Here is a 16,976-nt window from a genome sequence, read left to right as displayed (position 1 = left end):
ATCTGCCAGAGATTGCTGCCTCCAAAGTTAGCAGATGATGTCTCAGCCATTCCTGCCCTAATCTTTTTGCCTTCCAAACCCTAAAGAGAAGTGGATTTAATTCAGTAGGTACACTATCAGGGCAGTAACATCTGGCAAGTGTGTGAGAGAACGGCAGGAGGTGATAATTTCTTATCACAGAAAGAGTTGGCACAGCATCTTTATTGGGTCTCTCAGTTTAATTTCCTATTTACCCCCAAAAGGAAGGCAGGAAGGCAGGCAGGCAGGAAGGCAGGAAGGCAGGAAGGCAGGAAGGCAGGAAGGCAGGCAGGCAGGCAGGAAGGAAGGAAGGACGGAAGGAAGGAAGGACGGACTAGAATTTTCTTCAGGACCAGGTTCTGGAGGTGGTTGAACATGGTTCCTTGTTTGTGTTTCTTGTGGGTTCCTCTAATAAATTCCTTTACAAGGTATAAATGTATAACAATATATAAAAAATCAAACCTTCCCTTTACACATGTGTCAGAGGACTTAGTGAGTGACTATCGACAGATTTTTCTCTTTCACAGCTTCCTGAAGGACACTGGAAAACCTCAAAATTCCAGCCCTTGCTAATTTCTCTGCCACCTCTATAAATGCATAAAGTGACCCCAGGAAGATGAGTAACACACATATGTACCTACCTTGTCCAGGAGACAAGCTAGAAACCTTTGTTTGCCTATGGTTGCTTTTTTTTAATAATAATATCTATGTCCTTGCAATGTGTGTCCCTTTTAATTTTCCTTTATCCTACTAGCTAGGATGTTATCTGATCATGCTTGCTGACATTTTAACATCTGCTGCTGCTTGCCTTCATCCCTCTACTGGCCTTGTTTACCTGTTAACTTCATGGTCCTCGAGAGCTACTGCCATCTTTCCTTTTGCTATTCATGCATTTTTTGCTTCAGTGGGCCTTCTGAATGGAGACTTTGACAGAATATATTGTAATAAATACCCCTTCCCTAATGCTACTCTCCTGCTGACTGCAACTCTAGTCTTCTGCTAGAGTAACTGACTCATTACTCATCCATTTGACTGACTGAACATCCTACTTGCCAGTCACTACTCTACTCTTAAAATTACAGCCACCTGACATTCACCAGATCTTCTTTTCACATTACCAAAACTGCAGTCCTTTTCCCTAGCTCCTTTCATTTTCCACACTGACTCACACCTCCACTTGCTTGGTAGTCTCATTCCTTTAAAGGTTTACACTAATTTTGATAATTCCTCATCCAAACGCATTTTCCATGTCCACAGTCCTCCTGCCTGTCCTGGTATTTTAGCTTCATCTCATTAATCCCCAGCTCTCCACATGGTACCAGTAAGAGGATCTTTGTTTGGTACTACTACTTTTCCAGCATTATCTGCTGGTCCCCATCTCATGTCACAAGTCAAATACTACAGCAGGGAGCTGACATGTTATTGCACTGTAAGCACCTAACAGAACAAAGTCACAAGCCACAATGGAAAACTGATCAATAATGTACACACAACAACATTTGCTAAGTGGTTTCAGACCTTTCACAATGAAACATGCTATTTCATATTAAAACTGTGGTTGAGCAGCCATAACAGTATAGTGATGTACGTAAAGGGTACATCTGGTTCTCTCTTTCTGTTCACACATAAAATTTTAAAACAGTAATTTGTACCTGCTCAGATAGATATTCAGTAAGAATGATCCACTGGTTCTCTTTTGTGCTATTTTACATGCTCGTTTGCACATACAAACCTTCCATTGCATATTGTATAAATGAAAATTTACATTGGTTTGGAAGCAACAGAAAGGAGGTTCTGTACATGAGAATTGAGATTCTGTACATAAGCTTCTACACAAAGGTCTTTAGCACAGATGGGCACATTCTAAATATACTTTAGATGGATAATATGTCACGTCAGAACAGACAAGGTTGAAGAGACGTCTGCAGGGACACAGCCCCAGGAAAAAGTAGGGATTAGCTTGTCAATAAAGATGTAAACAGACTGCTCTGAGGCAGCCTCATTTCTGACATTAGAGAATCTTAAACGGTTTGCTGGCGAAGAGCTTGTGCAAAAATTGGGGCAGGCTGTCAGCACCAAAATGTATTCACTCCAGTTTTTCAGTAGTTACTGCTTGTCAGGCCAAGACTCCATAACAATACAGGGTTAAAAAACCAAATTGTACATAAACATACAACAGTAAACCCAAATTTAATTTATTGGAGAAAGTTATATCTGATATTGTGAAAAGCAGAGTTAGCTAAAGATAGACATCACGTGAATATCAACTACATTTATATGAGACTATATCTTCAAATAGGTACATGAGCAGCATGTGCATTTACCTCAGCTCCTAGAACGTCTGGAACAAACTGTTATAATGGACTCAACATGAGAAAGCAACCATATCTTTAAAAACAAACAAACAAAAAAAAGGCAGGCCTTGGCCTTATTTCTTTGAATGAAAAGAATCTGCACTTTAGGTATTTTGTGAAACACTGTGGTATGAAACCATTGGTAGAAACATAATCAAAGCAGCTATATAAGGGAATGCTGCTAATCTGGAAGAGTCTGTCAAGCGCTAAATCCCACTGAACAATCACTGCGGTGGTGCATATGGGCAGAAGAGAATTAATACCATGATATAACACCACCATTCCCTTGTTGTAATTTGCTAAGTGCCTCTCTATTCACCTGGCCTTCCCAAGTTCTGTTCTACTCTTAGAATACCAGAAGTCATATTACACACTATTTCACTGCTGAATAACTATGGTTAAACAAAACCATTATTAGCTGATCCAATGATATAGATTATAATCACTAACATGATAGTACCTCCTTCTCTATCAAGATCCTTCTGCTGTCAAGACTACCAACCTACTAAATAACAAAATCATAGAATGGTTAGGGTTGTGAGGGACCTTAAATCATAGAATCATACAGTTTCTTATCTTAGCCCCAAAGTTTAACAACAAAACTGGCAAGAGGTATTTTCTCTCTGCATATCTTATCAGGGCAAAAGAAAAAAAGTATCAGTCCAAATTAAGGACAAACTATTGTTTAATATACTAGCACTGACTTCTGCAATATTTTCAACCTGTTAGTGACACTCATTCCTGCTCAGAACTTACACTCCTCATATGGACTGCAACACTGTGAAAACAGACTATCAGCCTGCCCATGGGCACGTGCAGGTGAATTTTGTATTTTGTTTCTCTAAAGAAAACCAGAGAGCATTTTCAAAGATATCCTTTCCAATAATCATGTCTTACCTGCATTATCAGTTGTGAACATAGGTATTCTTCAATGTTTGCTGTTCGATACACCTTTGCCGTAACTATTGTTTTTCCCAAAGGCTCTCATGCTTTCTCCAGTCTCTGGCTGTAATCTTACATTCGGTACAGTAAAAATAGAAGACACTGTAAAAAAGAGTGTCAGTTCAGAAACTTTGATTTCTTTTTGCAGTACAAGCAGTAAATTAAAAATAATTATTTAATATATATGACAAACACAACGCACTAAATATATACAGCCTTTACATATACCACCTATTTCTGCAAGTAAGCACTGTACAAATTCTAAATGGAAAGAAGCTGAATGCAGAATGATGGAAGTTGTATGATGCAAATATTCTTAGCTGCATGCATCTTCAAAAAAACCTATTTCCAGATTGTGTGTGTTTATTTGTCCTCTACACTGCTACACAATTAATAACTTCCACTTTCAAATCTCTGCTGAGAGAACTTAGAAGTAAATAAGAGGGTAAAACATGCAGCAAGGTTTTTCAATAACTTGATATCACATATTACATCTTCAGAATCTTGATGTCAGTAGAACTGAACTACCTTGCTTGACTTTCTTTTTTGAATTATTAAAGACAACTAGGCTTGTTAAAAATAACCTAATAACTCAAAAGGCTGTTACATGAAGCAATCCCCTTTTGCATGAGCTAGAAAAACCTTGACAACTTCAATATCACACCAGGCAACTAATTATTAGTAGACATGATGATAATAATGACAGGAATCAAACTGCAAATGGTTAAGGACTAACATACTGAGAATATAAAAACTCATTTTTGCTTAGAATGCCTCAATTTCATGGGGAAATATCAATGACTTTAATAACTCCTGAAAACAAACCTCCAAATAACAATATCCTCAAGAGAGCTGCCTCTGCAAGATTCCATAAGGAAATGCTAAAGAACTATTCAAGGCCCTGAGAGTTTTCTTTTTTGCACTAACAGCTGGCATAACTGCAAGTTTTTGGAGCTACTTTTTAATCTATATGTCTTTAAAAGACCTGGCTATTGTTTTATGCACAGCCCTTCTCACTGTGGTTTGACATCTCAACTTGCATTTCTTATTCTGCTATCCTTGGTAACACACACTGTGAATAGCAGATATTCTATGCAAATAAATGATTATGAGCTCTCAAATATAAAAGTAGAAAAGTGGGAGGAGTGATTTTTTGCCTTTTTCCCCCTAGATAATAACAAGTACACATATTTAGTAAAAAGGATTAATCTATAGATTACTGCATAACTGCTCAGGTTTGAGATGCTACATCATAAATTCCACTGTATTCCTAGACAAGGTGTTTTTAGCAGAACTGCATTACTCTTACCTATTTAATGTAGTACTTTCAAAAACTGAAAGTGGCTTAGACAGAGCTTATCTGGAAATTGAACTTCCAACGCAATTGAAAGTATGCCTTGATTTGAAACTAAGCCAAGTAAAAAAATCAAAATTGTGCTTTTCACCTGAACTAACTTTGCACACATTTTTAAAATAAACCACATCAAAAAAATATATTGTACAGTATTACATAGACTACAAATACATAATACTAAAGGTCAAAACCAGAATAGAAAGTCAAATGCTTCATTTTTACTTTTTCAATGTAGGCAGAGTCACCATAATTTTATGAAATACTGTGATTCCAAGGAAACAATTTTCTGATGGAAAATCATTTGACTGATTCCTCCTATTTGCCTTCCTACCCACATATGAGTCTTTCCCTGGTTTTTAGTACTAAATCCCCAAATTTGCAATTCAGCATTAGGATAAAATTGGACAAAATATATTCCATGATGAATGCTATTCACTTTAAAGATTTGCAAAATCACAGTGGTGTCTGAATTAGAAAGCAGTAATTTTGTTTGTACATAAAAACTCAATGTGTTTATAACTATATTTAATTAACTATCAGTAGCATTTCTCGATGTAAAATATTAGCACAGAGAGCTAGAATGACAAAAACTGGTAATTTTACTACACAGTAAACATTTTTCCAACTCTCCAAAGTATATGACTTCTTTGTTTTGTAAATATGTTTACAAGTATATCCAAGTAATACTAAATAGAAATGATTGTAGTATTTGATACTGGGATTGTCCTTTCTTGCATCTGGATTTATGCTTCATAATGATTATCTGCTAGACACAGAAATAGTCTTTCTGTAACTCAAAATTTTACTGGAGGCATTTAGAAGAGCCTTGCTTTAAAATATAATGATTTTTCATCTTTATTCTCCCCCCTTCAAAAGGTTTCACTGCTCCTGATGTTTAACGTTATGCAAAGACGTGTTTCTGCCAATGAATATCGCCTTATGGTTATGCTTCTGCAAATAACCTGCTGTGAGCTGATAAAAGGATTAATGCAGCCAAAATTCTTAATCTGTGAAATTACAAATTAAATTCTCATATTAAAAATACCACCCTGAGGTATTTTTTGTGGTTTTAATTCCCCTCTGGTGTTCTGCATACATTGTGCTTGTTAATGACTAGGACAAGACTGTCTCTGTTGGCAGCCTGCTGCAGAGTGATAATGTGTAGGCATTTACTTCACTGATAGAACTGGATTTAACCACTGACTGATAAACTAAGTGGCAAGTGGGTAATAAGCCCATATTAACAGAAAACTACTACTGCAGAATTCAGAATTCAAAATCCTGGCTAGACTAAATCACACAGTCAGAAGGATTGAGATGTCACCACTGCAGAGTGATTTTTGTTTTCCATTTAGTGGAAATAGGATAAATGAACTGGCATTCTTGATGTTTCATTAGTCCTGGAGAAAAAAATCTCTTTGCATCAGTTTCTGCAAAGGCAGACTTTCAACAGTAGCCTTAATTTACCCTGAACCTTTAAATTTTCAGCTTACCAAGTACCACAGGCAGCAAACTGAGTGGAGGGTTTCGTCACGGGAGGACCATGTCAGGGTCCTCCTCTGATATGGTCCTCACCTTGTGGAGGAGGAAACTGGGAATCTTTTTGCAGAGCAGGAACACAGTGTATGACAGTGATGGACAGAAATTATTGGTGCTATTTTGATTTTAATGCTCATATTCTACAAATGGGGGAGTGGTCTTCAGAGCAAAACTAGGAGTAGAGCACTTGGACAGCCAAGCCACAGAACCAGCTCAAAACATTACTACTACAGGTGCTGAGGATGGTAAAGATAAACTTTAGGAAGACAAAAGTTTTCATACCAACACTGCTGTAAACAGATTCTGTTGTTGATGAATATGCAGAAAGAGAGCTCAGTTTTTAGAAGCAGACTTTAAAACCAGCCATAGTTACACACACATGTTCCATTGTTGCATCTCTGAACTTCCTGCCTTGAGGTACTGGATTTAGATCTTTTGCTAATGGATGCATGTTTGAAAGCAGAAAAGAACATAGAGTGCTGTAATGCAAGCATGCATCTCTCTACCATAGTGAGTTAAAGCAAAATGCTGACTGTTATTCCCTTGTGAAACATTTTTTTAATAACAGAACCTTCTTTGAATAAAAACTATCATTCATGATACTATTTTGCCCCAGAATAAATAGTAGTGTGCTTTTAACACTGAAAAACAGCATGCACACATACAATAGAAATTATTTGAAATTACTATAAAGATAATTGACAGTAAACATGATGACAGGAACATTTCTGCCAAGTCAATTGGAATGCATTCAATTTAATAAAAGAAACAAAAAGATGTATGTACATTGTGAAAGCATTCTTAGTTAGGAATATCATCTGCCATCCTCTTCGTACACAGTCTAATTCAGCAAATTAACTGATTGTTTACTTTGTGTTTCTCAGACTTCTGAATGTCAAGTCCTTTCTTAAAGGTTACTGTTATAACACATAGAAATTCTGTGAATCAAACACAGCTGGATTTTTATCCTGTGTGCTGCAGCTAGTTAAGAAGTACTGTATGTTATAAGTGAAAAGCACTAAATATGTAAATTGCATTTTTCCTTTTGCTTTATGACAATTCAGAGAATTCTATTGGCTCCACACATAATCAAATACAAAGATAGCAGGCTGCAGACTGCAGAGCAGAGATAGCAAAAAGAAAAAAAAAATCCATTTTGTCCTGTGTCAAGCTAACTATGTAATTTCAATCTACACAATTGCAGTCACGTATTTTGTATGTGGCTGAGTGTGTCCATGAAGCTGTCTGCATGTGAGGGTTAGCATACACACATGCATCTGCCTGAGCCAGAATCTTTGTTTTTAATCCGTTTGGAGGTGGTTGTACTCACTATCAGTTAACTCCCATAGCCGTGGGGGCAGATCACTGAAGTACTCGTGGCTCAGAGCTGCCTGTGCTGACAATCTGTTCTTTGGGAAACACTGGAGTAGTTTGGAGGCTAGATCTTCTGCGTGGTTCACACAGCTCAGCCTGAAACATAAACAAGAAGGTTTTTCTGAAAAACAGTATCATTATTCTGTTTACTAATTCCATCTCCAGTCAGAACAGCTGAAACACCAAGTCTTGATAGCCAGGAAAGCTATTCCTCAGGTTAGGGAGTGAATGAATTATTTCTGTATTGACAGCTCAAAATTGATATAAATTTTACAACTACAGAGCATATAATATACCATATCATATATGCCCTGCCTAGTATGCTAAAGCATCATGAGCAACAGCATCTTGAAAGCAACTGTTTTGATCCTTCCATTTACATTTTATTGAGCATACTGACAGACTGAAAATTTACAGTGCTGGAAACAAATGCTTATTACCATCTAAATGCATGAAATCCAGGCTTACAATAACAGCAACATTCGCACAACTTTGTGAAGTATCAAATTTTAAAATCCAGCGATGCTTAACATGCAACACATGCACCATGTTTCACAAAGACATTTGTCTTTCAGGAAGTACTGTCACATGGCAGAGAGCTGACTCTTCATTAAGTGTTAATGCAAAGCAAACAGTAAATTTAAGTGAATTATCTTTTCTAAGCTTCCTACAGAAGTCTGAGAAAACTTGCTCTTTCACTGGGGCATAAATTCTTGGGAATATTATAAGAAAATACAACCTAGAAGTAAAAGACTTGGAGTGGAGAAAGTAAAATGGTAATCAGCAAGATGTGGCCTGGGTCTAGTAACCTATAGCTGCCTCCTGAATTTCCAAAGCCACCAAATTTTTGTGAAATGCAGTAAAAAAAAAAGAAGCTGAATCTTGTTAACATCCTGTTGCTACTATTACTAGGAAACTTCAGAAATTCAACCACGCCTTTGATCAGTAAAGATCTCTCATTGGGTAAATGCCAAAGTGTATAAAAGGTTTTTATTTTTCAATGTACTGGTTTCCCAACAGCAGTAGATAGTAGACTGCAGACCAAAATAACAGAGCATTTCAAAAATGTTATCGTCTAAAATAAATAATCTTACAGCATTTTTCATGCAAATATTCTTTTTTTTTCCGCTCAAGCCGACTTTCCAGAAAACAATTCAAGAAAATGGATTAAGCAGAATTACTCTTTTATCAGATTGATATGGCATAATTTATATGAATCAGTATAGACACAGGTGAAAACTGTCTCTTCAACATAGAACAGGCAACACTAAAACCACTAAATAAAAAAAATGGTTACTACAGTGAGAACTTTAAGTTACAAATGTCCCAGACACAACTTTTTGTTCATGTCTATACTACAGTCAGTGTGAAAAATAAAAAAAGCAAAAGGATCTCTACTACATTATGTACTGGCATATGTATGATATGCTGATATTTGCAATCATTCAAAAAGTATGCCACTGGCTGTCTTTTTAATTTCTAGCAACTGTACCCTAGATAGAAATTTGAATACTGTGCCTATCTGATCTCTTCTTGAGAATTGGCAGGATATGTGTCCAGAAATTACCCAGGGATGAATTGCTTAGGAGTGCTGACCACTTTAAGACATTATATCTCATCAGTCATAATCTTCCCAGAATTCCCAGGATTAGATTTCAGAATTGCTATTTCAGGTTAAACAGATGCTGAACTCCAGTGTTTCTGATGGGCATATTTTTTTCTGCTTTCATTTTCAGTTTCTGATAAACGAAAAACATCTTGAATGAAAGTCATTGCTTATAAATTACATTATAAATTAGAATAATTCCAGGCTATTTAAACTGCCAGATTGTTGAAAATGTTAGTTAAACTTTTGTGAAAATTACAGATAATTTCATTACAGAACACAGCAAAATACCGCAACAAAGGTTATTATTAAAAAAGAAAAGGAAAAGAAGCAGTAAATATTCAAGGAGAACTGGCATTCATCTTTCTACACATCCAAAATTTCCATGGAATGGTGATTATATTGAGTCTGTGAGACCTGTCTTGAGTCCTAATCCCCCCTGCACCAATTAATTGTTCAGAGGTTCAGTCAAACCATTTTGCCAACACAATTTTTCTCCACAGAGGTAGCTGCAAACTTTTTAGGAACTACAGTAAACTTACTCTGTCTTGAATGAGAACTACTGTTAATTAAGAAAAACGCAGTCACTCAAGTAAGAAGTGAAATATTACCCTCCAATATAACAATTACACCATTCCTTAGCGGATCCATATGTATAGCAAAGGTGCTAATTAAGTAAGGCAATGCAAAGCAAAAGAAAATAACATTCAAACATTAAAAAATTCTGAATTGCAGATGAAATTACAGATGGCACCTGTAGTTCCTCAAACAGAGTATTGCTGACATTTTGACTATATTAACGGTCACCAGCATACCCGGGATACAGCTAAGATTTTTATTGCAAGAAATTCAGAATCACTAATATAAATTGAAAGTGTTTTGAATAAGAACAGTTTAGAAAGCCAAAGTCACCTTCCCAATTCAGACACAAAAAAGATAAATTTCTGAAATCAGTGGAGAAACCAAAGATAAACATCAAATAATCAGCAGATTATACATTAATACAATATAAATCCAACAAAAATATCTAGGGCTGCAACATAAGCACATCAACTAATTGAATAATTATGAATAAATCAGTCATAATTAGAACTGGTTTTATAATTAATAGAAAGAAGACTAAATTAATCACACAGTCTGCAAAAATAGTTCAATCTGCTATAATTATTAGATCTATCTGCCCTGATCACACTCCATGTAGTGCTGAGTTTGTGGGGTTGGTGTTAGTTGTTGGTCAGTGCTTTGAAGATTCCAGTTGCTACATTATTAGTATTATGTTTCTGAGCATTTATAGATTTTACACTCAGAAGGGACCATAATGACTGAGTGTCACCTCTTGTGTAAGACAGGCCAAAGAAGAACATCCAAGTAACTGATGGATCAAATTACCACTTTCACCTAGCTCAGCTGTATCTATAAAGTTCTACATGAAAATTCTAATTTTGTTTATGGATCTTTCCACAGCAATGAAAAAGTTCTTCTCCAAAACTCATGTCTTCTTCAAAAGTCACCACTAGAAGTCAGTGGACACTGCAAAAAGCAATGCATATGGGCTCCTAAGGCTGTCAGTATTAAAAACTGATGCCTTAGTGGAATGCATGATTGATTTTGCTGCTTTGTTTAAAGACAAGCTATTCTTTACTTATGAAAAATGTACTGCATGATCATGTATTAAAATTACATCTGCTACATCAGAATTGTTTGGAAAACCCCATTTAGTGCATAACTTCAATGGTCTGGAACGAGCATCAGAATGATTGCTTTTTTATCTTTCCTTTTTTTTTTTTTTTGCACCAATAGTCTCTTTAAAATATCCTCCTTAAAACATTAACAATTTTCTCTGATTTAAGTTTGAAACCTGATTCCTCTATAGAAAAAAAAGGCTAAATTTTCTGATGGCGTTCAGTAGTTAAATACCTAATGCAGGAGTTAACAAAAAGAACTGAAGGATAAAAAAAGATTTCATTTTTAAATACACCTCTTTCAGTACGAGACAGGATGGAATTTCATACAATATGGCTTTGTGTCTAAAACATAATAGCATGTTTTGTCTCACAGCAGTTGGGCCATATAGGAACTTGGCATGCATGATATGGCAAGTCTCAATATTCACGCTTCACTTACTGTCACACTAATCACTGAGGAATAGTTACTACTCGTGACAGCACACATACTTTCAGAAAATGTGGTGCACAGCAGAATACAGAGAAACCTTTGCAACGAGCATTAAATAATGTGTAGATATTGTTTGGAGGAATACTGGGAATATTTTTACATACCTACTCTGATGACATTTGTGAAACTCATTGATTTTCAATTTAATCCCAAATGCTTTATACAGCCTTAGCTCAAGAAAAACAAACACCATATGAACCTGTCTCACTTGAAACATATATGAATCTGACTAGACTTGAGCAGTTGTAAATCTCATTGGATTACAAGAATTTGATTTAATTTCAGAAAACAGGCTTAAATGTCTTTCTACTGCAGAGGAAGGTCAGTATTTGGTCAAGCAGAACATGACTAAGATCACTGAAGTTTGGTTTAAGCTCTCGAGAAAAAAAAGTTTGGGGCATGTGCAGTGAACTTCTGAACTTGGGGTGATTTGCTTTTAAATGCAATGAAGAAGGCAGTTCAAATTCACATTAATAATTAAGACAAATGGGCATTAAAACAAATGGAGATAATATGCTGTCTATATGCTCCTAGCAGCATGAGGTAAATACTTCCCAAAGCAAAAATCATTTACTGTGCACATTTTCCATGTGAAGATGTGATTCTCGCAGTGTATCATTAATTCATTTCTCGACTGGCATTTATTGCATGGCCTAGAGGAGTGAGGCACCTAGTTCCCTTTGGAAGTCTCAGCTGTTTCTTTATTCTAAGCAATCTCCTGCAACCTGAAGTGCTGAAAGACAAAACCACAGTTAACCTGAACAATCACACCATTTAGCAGAGTTTAAAGTTTAATGGTATGAAGAGAACTAGCAAATTGTTGTAAACCAGGCAGGCCATATGGCAACCCTTGCAGCTACTTTCACAGAGGATGCTCTGCTCCCCTCAACAGCAGGGCTCCTGTACAGTCCCTGTGGTACCTCACCTACCAGCACACTGCCTCAATGGTTCTATTCCCCATTTTAACCCAAATCTGCTTGAGGACAGCAGTGTTCCCTCTTGTCCCAGGCTTTAGCTTCTCCTGAGTTCAGTACAAAACTGTACAATTCCATGTATGGTAGTTAACACTTCCTTTGCCAACTCATTGCCTTCTCACCAGCTGATCCAGACGTGCCCTCACGAGCCTTGATATTTATACCTCTGAATATACTCGTGATGCTAGCCGCAGCAGCTGTGTGAAGAGCCAATCAGAGCAGGGCCTACCTAAGCAGCATTTCCATTTTCCGAACTCCAGCAGCCCTTTCTGTTGTTTCCGCCACGCCGAGAGCTCCTACTGTCTTCAAAGAGCCGACGCGCCAGCTCCAGCGTGCAGGAGCTGCTTCCCCCACGCGCCTGGTGTGCCTCCACTGAGCTTTTGTAGGGTTTATTTAGCCATCAAGGAACCACCACAACAAGTGAACGCAAGTTTTGATGTGAGGCTTTTAGCTTTTGATACAGATGAAGGCATAAAGCAGTACCTCAAGAAGAGAATCTAACAGAGCAAAGATGTTACCATTTTTTCAGTGTTTTACACAAAGGTGATGGAGGACTAGAACTGATGAACAAACAGAGACAAAACCATTTGAAGGCTCACTGAAGCAGTGTTTTACTTGTTGCTGATCAATCACAAAATAGAGAATTTGCTCTACAGCAGAATATTAGAGGTACTTCAAATCAAACTATACAGTAAATAATACAATCAAGCAGAGTCACTGTGACATGTCACTGTTGGGATTGTACCCCATACCTGCATGGGGCTGCCAACAGCAGTCCTGGGTTGTGCAGTTCCTTAGAAAAGGCATGTCTCCAAACACCTGATGCTGCTCTTGCTCATCCTAAATTGAGGTGATGACAATAAATTCAGAAACACTGAGCTCTCCACACAGGCAGGGTGGGAAAATCCAGTCTCCAGGCTCCCTAGGCCATTGGTTAAATTGGAGTCTTCTAGCTCAGCACCTGACTAGAAGCCAGATTGCCACATTAGCACAACATCCTGCTCTTGGATGAGCTAGGCTGGGACAAAGCCTGCACTAACGTGGCTATTCTGCTCCCAGTGTCTGTCCTTGCTCTGTGCTCCTGCTCAACACTGCACTCCACAGTCTTCAGACCATCATGATTTCCATGGTTGTGTGTGAAATGATCTCTTTGGAAATTTAAAAATTTGTTTGATCCCCTTTAATTGTATTACCATATTACAGCATCAGCAGTCTCACCCACTGAAGTACGGAAAAGGTGGTAAGAATATTTATTATTACAAAAAAAGCCATGAAAACCACTGATAAGTATTCACTGATAAGTATTCACTGATATGGAACAGATATAAAAATAAAAGTGTCAGTGTTTGACTCCTTGGCACTGCTGTTAATGTCGATGTAGCAGAGGTCAGAGGCCCATTTGGAAAGCTGTGGAGGTAAGTTCATTCAGCGCATTCCAGGAAGGTAATAATAACCCTGGCCTGTCTGAACTAATTCTCACTTGACAGTTGCACAGATGCCATGAGCTGGAAAGCAGCCAAGACAAACAGAATTTCATGAAAAAAGGTGAACCTAACAAATGAAGGTTCTAACAATATAGATAACTAGCTTTTCTATTTTAATTAATATAGATATATAATATAATGCCATATAGTGGTATATACTTGGTAATTTTTTAAAAGAATCTACTGACCCAGTAGGTAAACCAAAATTACAGTTGCAGCTCCTGAACTTCTCAGAACAGAGAATTAAGATGCCTAAACAGCTCATGAGTCACATTAAGCCTCTGAGACTCAGTTTAGTCACACCTAAGCTAGACAACGAAGTGATCCAACATCTCAAGGCAATTCACATTTTACAGTAGCCATTATGCTCAATTACAGCTTCATCATTTGTGTGTGTCATCACTGAATGCAACTCAAGACAAAAACTTCAGATATAAGTCTATTTCTCCGTGATTCACTCTGCACTAGATTTGAAGTGTTTTAGTGTCTGTTTCAGATGTATTACTGGATTTCTTCAACACAGTGATGCTTGTGATATCCAGCTTGGAAGGTCTGCTTCAGAGAGGAAGCAGAACATCAACAGCATTACAGAACACACCACTTTTAAAGATGGAATTTGGTTGATTTGATGTTTAAAGGCTAAGCTTAAGGAGAATCGGTCAATATACAACAGACCTAAAAGTATTCTGAGTTTTGTCCTATATTCTGACATGCACCTGAGCTAGCTCTTGCTCTGATGCCTCAGAATAAATATGCTGAGCTATGAAACCTTGCAACGAAACCCAGCACCAGCTATTGAGAGCTTTGGGCAAGAAGATTGCTAATACTGTTCATTGAAAATATTCCAGATACTTTTCCTACTCGTTCCTTACAATTCTGACACAGAGTAGTGTTTACATTTGATGCTAGGCATCTTTTTGCCAGGATAAGGTATTCTGGAGTATCAAATGAAGCAAGAAGTATGGAGTCTACATGGTAGACACTAAAGTGAAGAAAAGCTTATTTAAACAGCAAAAATACAATATATGTCCAGTGATAACATACCCTAAGCTCTTGAGAATGTAGTTTTCTGTGATATCATCACATAACTTCCTTAATTCCTAGGAATTCTGAGATTATGATATTCCAGGCAACATGTCTGCTGCATACGGTGTTTTGCTACTGTTTAAAATCAGAACTAACTCGTTTAAATGAGACTACCTTAAGTAATTCACATTATTTCACTCAGTTTTCAGCAGTTTCTCTTAGATACAGGTATTTCCCAGAAAAAGTATTTCCTAAGAAATTTTAATTAGAACATGCTTTACCATTTTGTCCCAGAAAGAATTTAGCAATTACTTCTTTTTGATTTTACATGCCACCACCAGCAATCAACTATTCTAATTCTTTCAGAATCCCAATTAGCCCAGTATTAAAGATACTAATTATGGAAGACATAGCACATTACTTACACCACGACAGACCACTACCGAATGTGCCAGATTTATAGTTTACTGGAAGATCTTTGCTTGCTGTAAGTGCAATTAATGAAGAAAAACAACACAGTGGTGACACATCTAGTCAGAGGCTTTTGATTATTTTCAAATTCTTTAAAGGGTGTGAATCTTCTGATCAAGGTGAATGTTTTTTAAGGGCTGTCTGTGCACCTCAGCTAGTTGAACAGAATACCCTTGGAAAATATACAGAGCTAAAAATAATTATTAACACCCCAATCATTTTATGAGCTATTATTTCACCAGAAAATGGAGAAAATATAACTTTAATCCTGAACAAAACTCTTCAAGGTTTATGTTCTCTATAAACCTTTCACTGAGAACTGAAAATATAAGTTAGTAATGCAATAAATGCCCTAACAAATATATCAGATTTTTCACTTAATGCTTTTTACAGGCTTAAACCAAACTGAGTGAAAGAAAATCACCTTTTACAGTCTGACTCTTAGAGGAAGAATGCCTTTCTGTTATGCTTTTTAAAATAAGGCATGGTGAATTTATATCAACTTCAGTGAATCTTGGGGCATGATAAAAGGAAGAAAATATAGCAGCGGAGTTAGGATTCCATAGTATTCTTTCTTCACATATTTATTTCCTCACTGGCTGGACATAAGCAAAAAACAAAAAAAAAGGAGGGAATAACCCCCCACCGCCCAACATAAAAATAGATGAAATAAACCTTTGGCACACAATGCAGTCAAAGCTCTGTGCTTTTCCTCATCCTACCCTCAACAACCTGAATTGCTTCTCTCCAAATTAATCCATGCAAAAGATATTCTGAAGAAAAAGAAAAAAACAAACTCTGAATTTAAAATTTGTCAAGTGGGTGTACCCGTTAGGGAAGCAAACAAAGTCCTTCATATTCTCCCTTATCCAGCTGTCTTTCTGGACCTATTGCCTTTAGAAAACAAACAAAACAAAGACAGAATTAAGTGCTAGTAAGTGAAAATTAATACTGCTCTATGAATCTCTACCCTCTTGTCTGGAATTTTATCATTTTGGGTTTGTGAAGTTTTAATTTCTTTCTAATGTAAATAAGAACTGGTCTGTTTGCTTAGTCCTTCAACAAGAATTTGCTACAAGGTTGCAGCATGCAGGCAGTGCCCCGAGAAGGGTGACCTTGCTTCAGTCAGTGAAGCCAAAGATCATTTATCACAGTTAACCTACAAATCTGTCCTGCCGGGGCTGCAGAGTCATCAACTACTCGGAAGCAGCTACTTGTCCTGTCCTCCCACTGCTGCCTAAAACATTGCATGGGTCTGATCTCTTCTATTACTGTATACCTCTCAGCTAATAAAATATATTTCTGTGGGTATGGAACTTACAGAAGTACTTTGTATTTATTTATACAGCTCATTAAAGGCGGATAGAGATTTGGAGGCAGAGAGAATGCCCCAAGCCTGGAAAACTCAGGAAGACAGACCCCAGGCATATGCATGTATTTAACTTTATGCAGATGAGTTGCCTGGCTGAACCCAAGGAGACTAAGCAATTATGTAAAAGCAGGCATCCTGGTCTTTTTGCAACTATATTCCTAAGCTAAGGCAAAACAGGGAAATGATGCAGGACTAGTAAACACTGAGAGGAGGAGACTGAGATGGTTGTAATGGGAGCATGTGGGCAATATATTCAAGCTATGCAGTCAAGAATATTTTATTATGTA

The 16,976-nt window shown here is 37.1% G+C and overlaps 1 protein-coding gene across 4 annotated transcripts in view; it reads right to left on the bottom strand.

Moving 5' to 3' along the window:
• Positions 1–16,976, bottom strand: part of CDK14 (cyclin dependent kinase 14) — a 516,637-nt gene that overhangs the window by 264,735 nt on the left and 234,926 nt on the right. For all 4 annotated transcript variants that reach the window (XM_085050690.1, XM_085050689.1, XM_085050692.1 and 1 more), the window contains 2 exons: positions 7,538–7,677; positions 3,270–3,416 (listed from right to left, as the gene is read on the bottom strand). In XM_085050690.1, coding sequence (XP_084906816.1) covers positions 3,301–3,416; positions 7,538–7,677 — 256 coding nt within the window. In that variant the 3' untranslated portion in view covers positions 3,270–3,300. The remainder of the gene's footprint in view (positions 1–3,269; positions 3,417–7,537; positions 7,678–16,976) is intronic.

The sequence above is a fragment of the Lichenostomus cassidix genome, chromosome 2, assembly GCF_008360975.1.
Source record: "Lichenostomus cassidix isolate B80296 chromosome 2, HeHo_3.0, whole genome shotgun sequence".
Taxonomy (NCBI): domain Eukaryota; kingdom Metazoa; phylum Chordata; class Aves; order Passeriformes; family Meliphagidae; genus Lichenostomus; species Lichenostomus cassidix.
The sequence above is the reverse complement of the archived record's forward strand: the minus strand, read 5'-3'. Positions and strand labels throughout refer to the sequence as shown.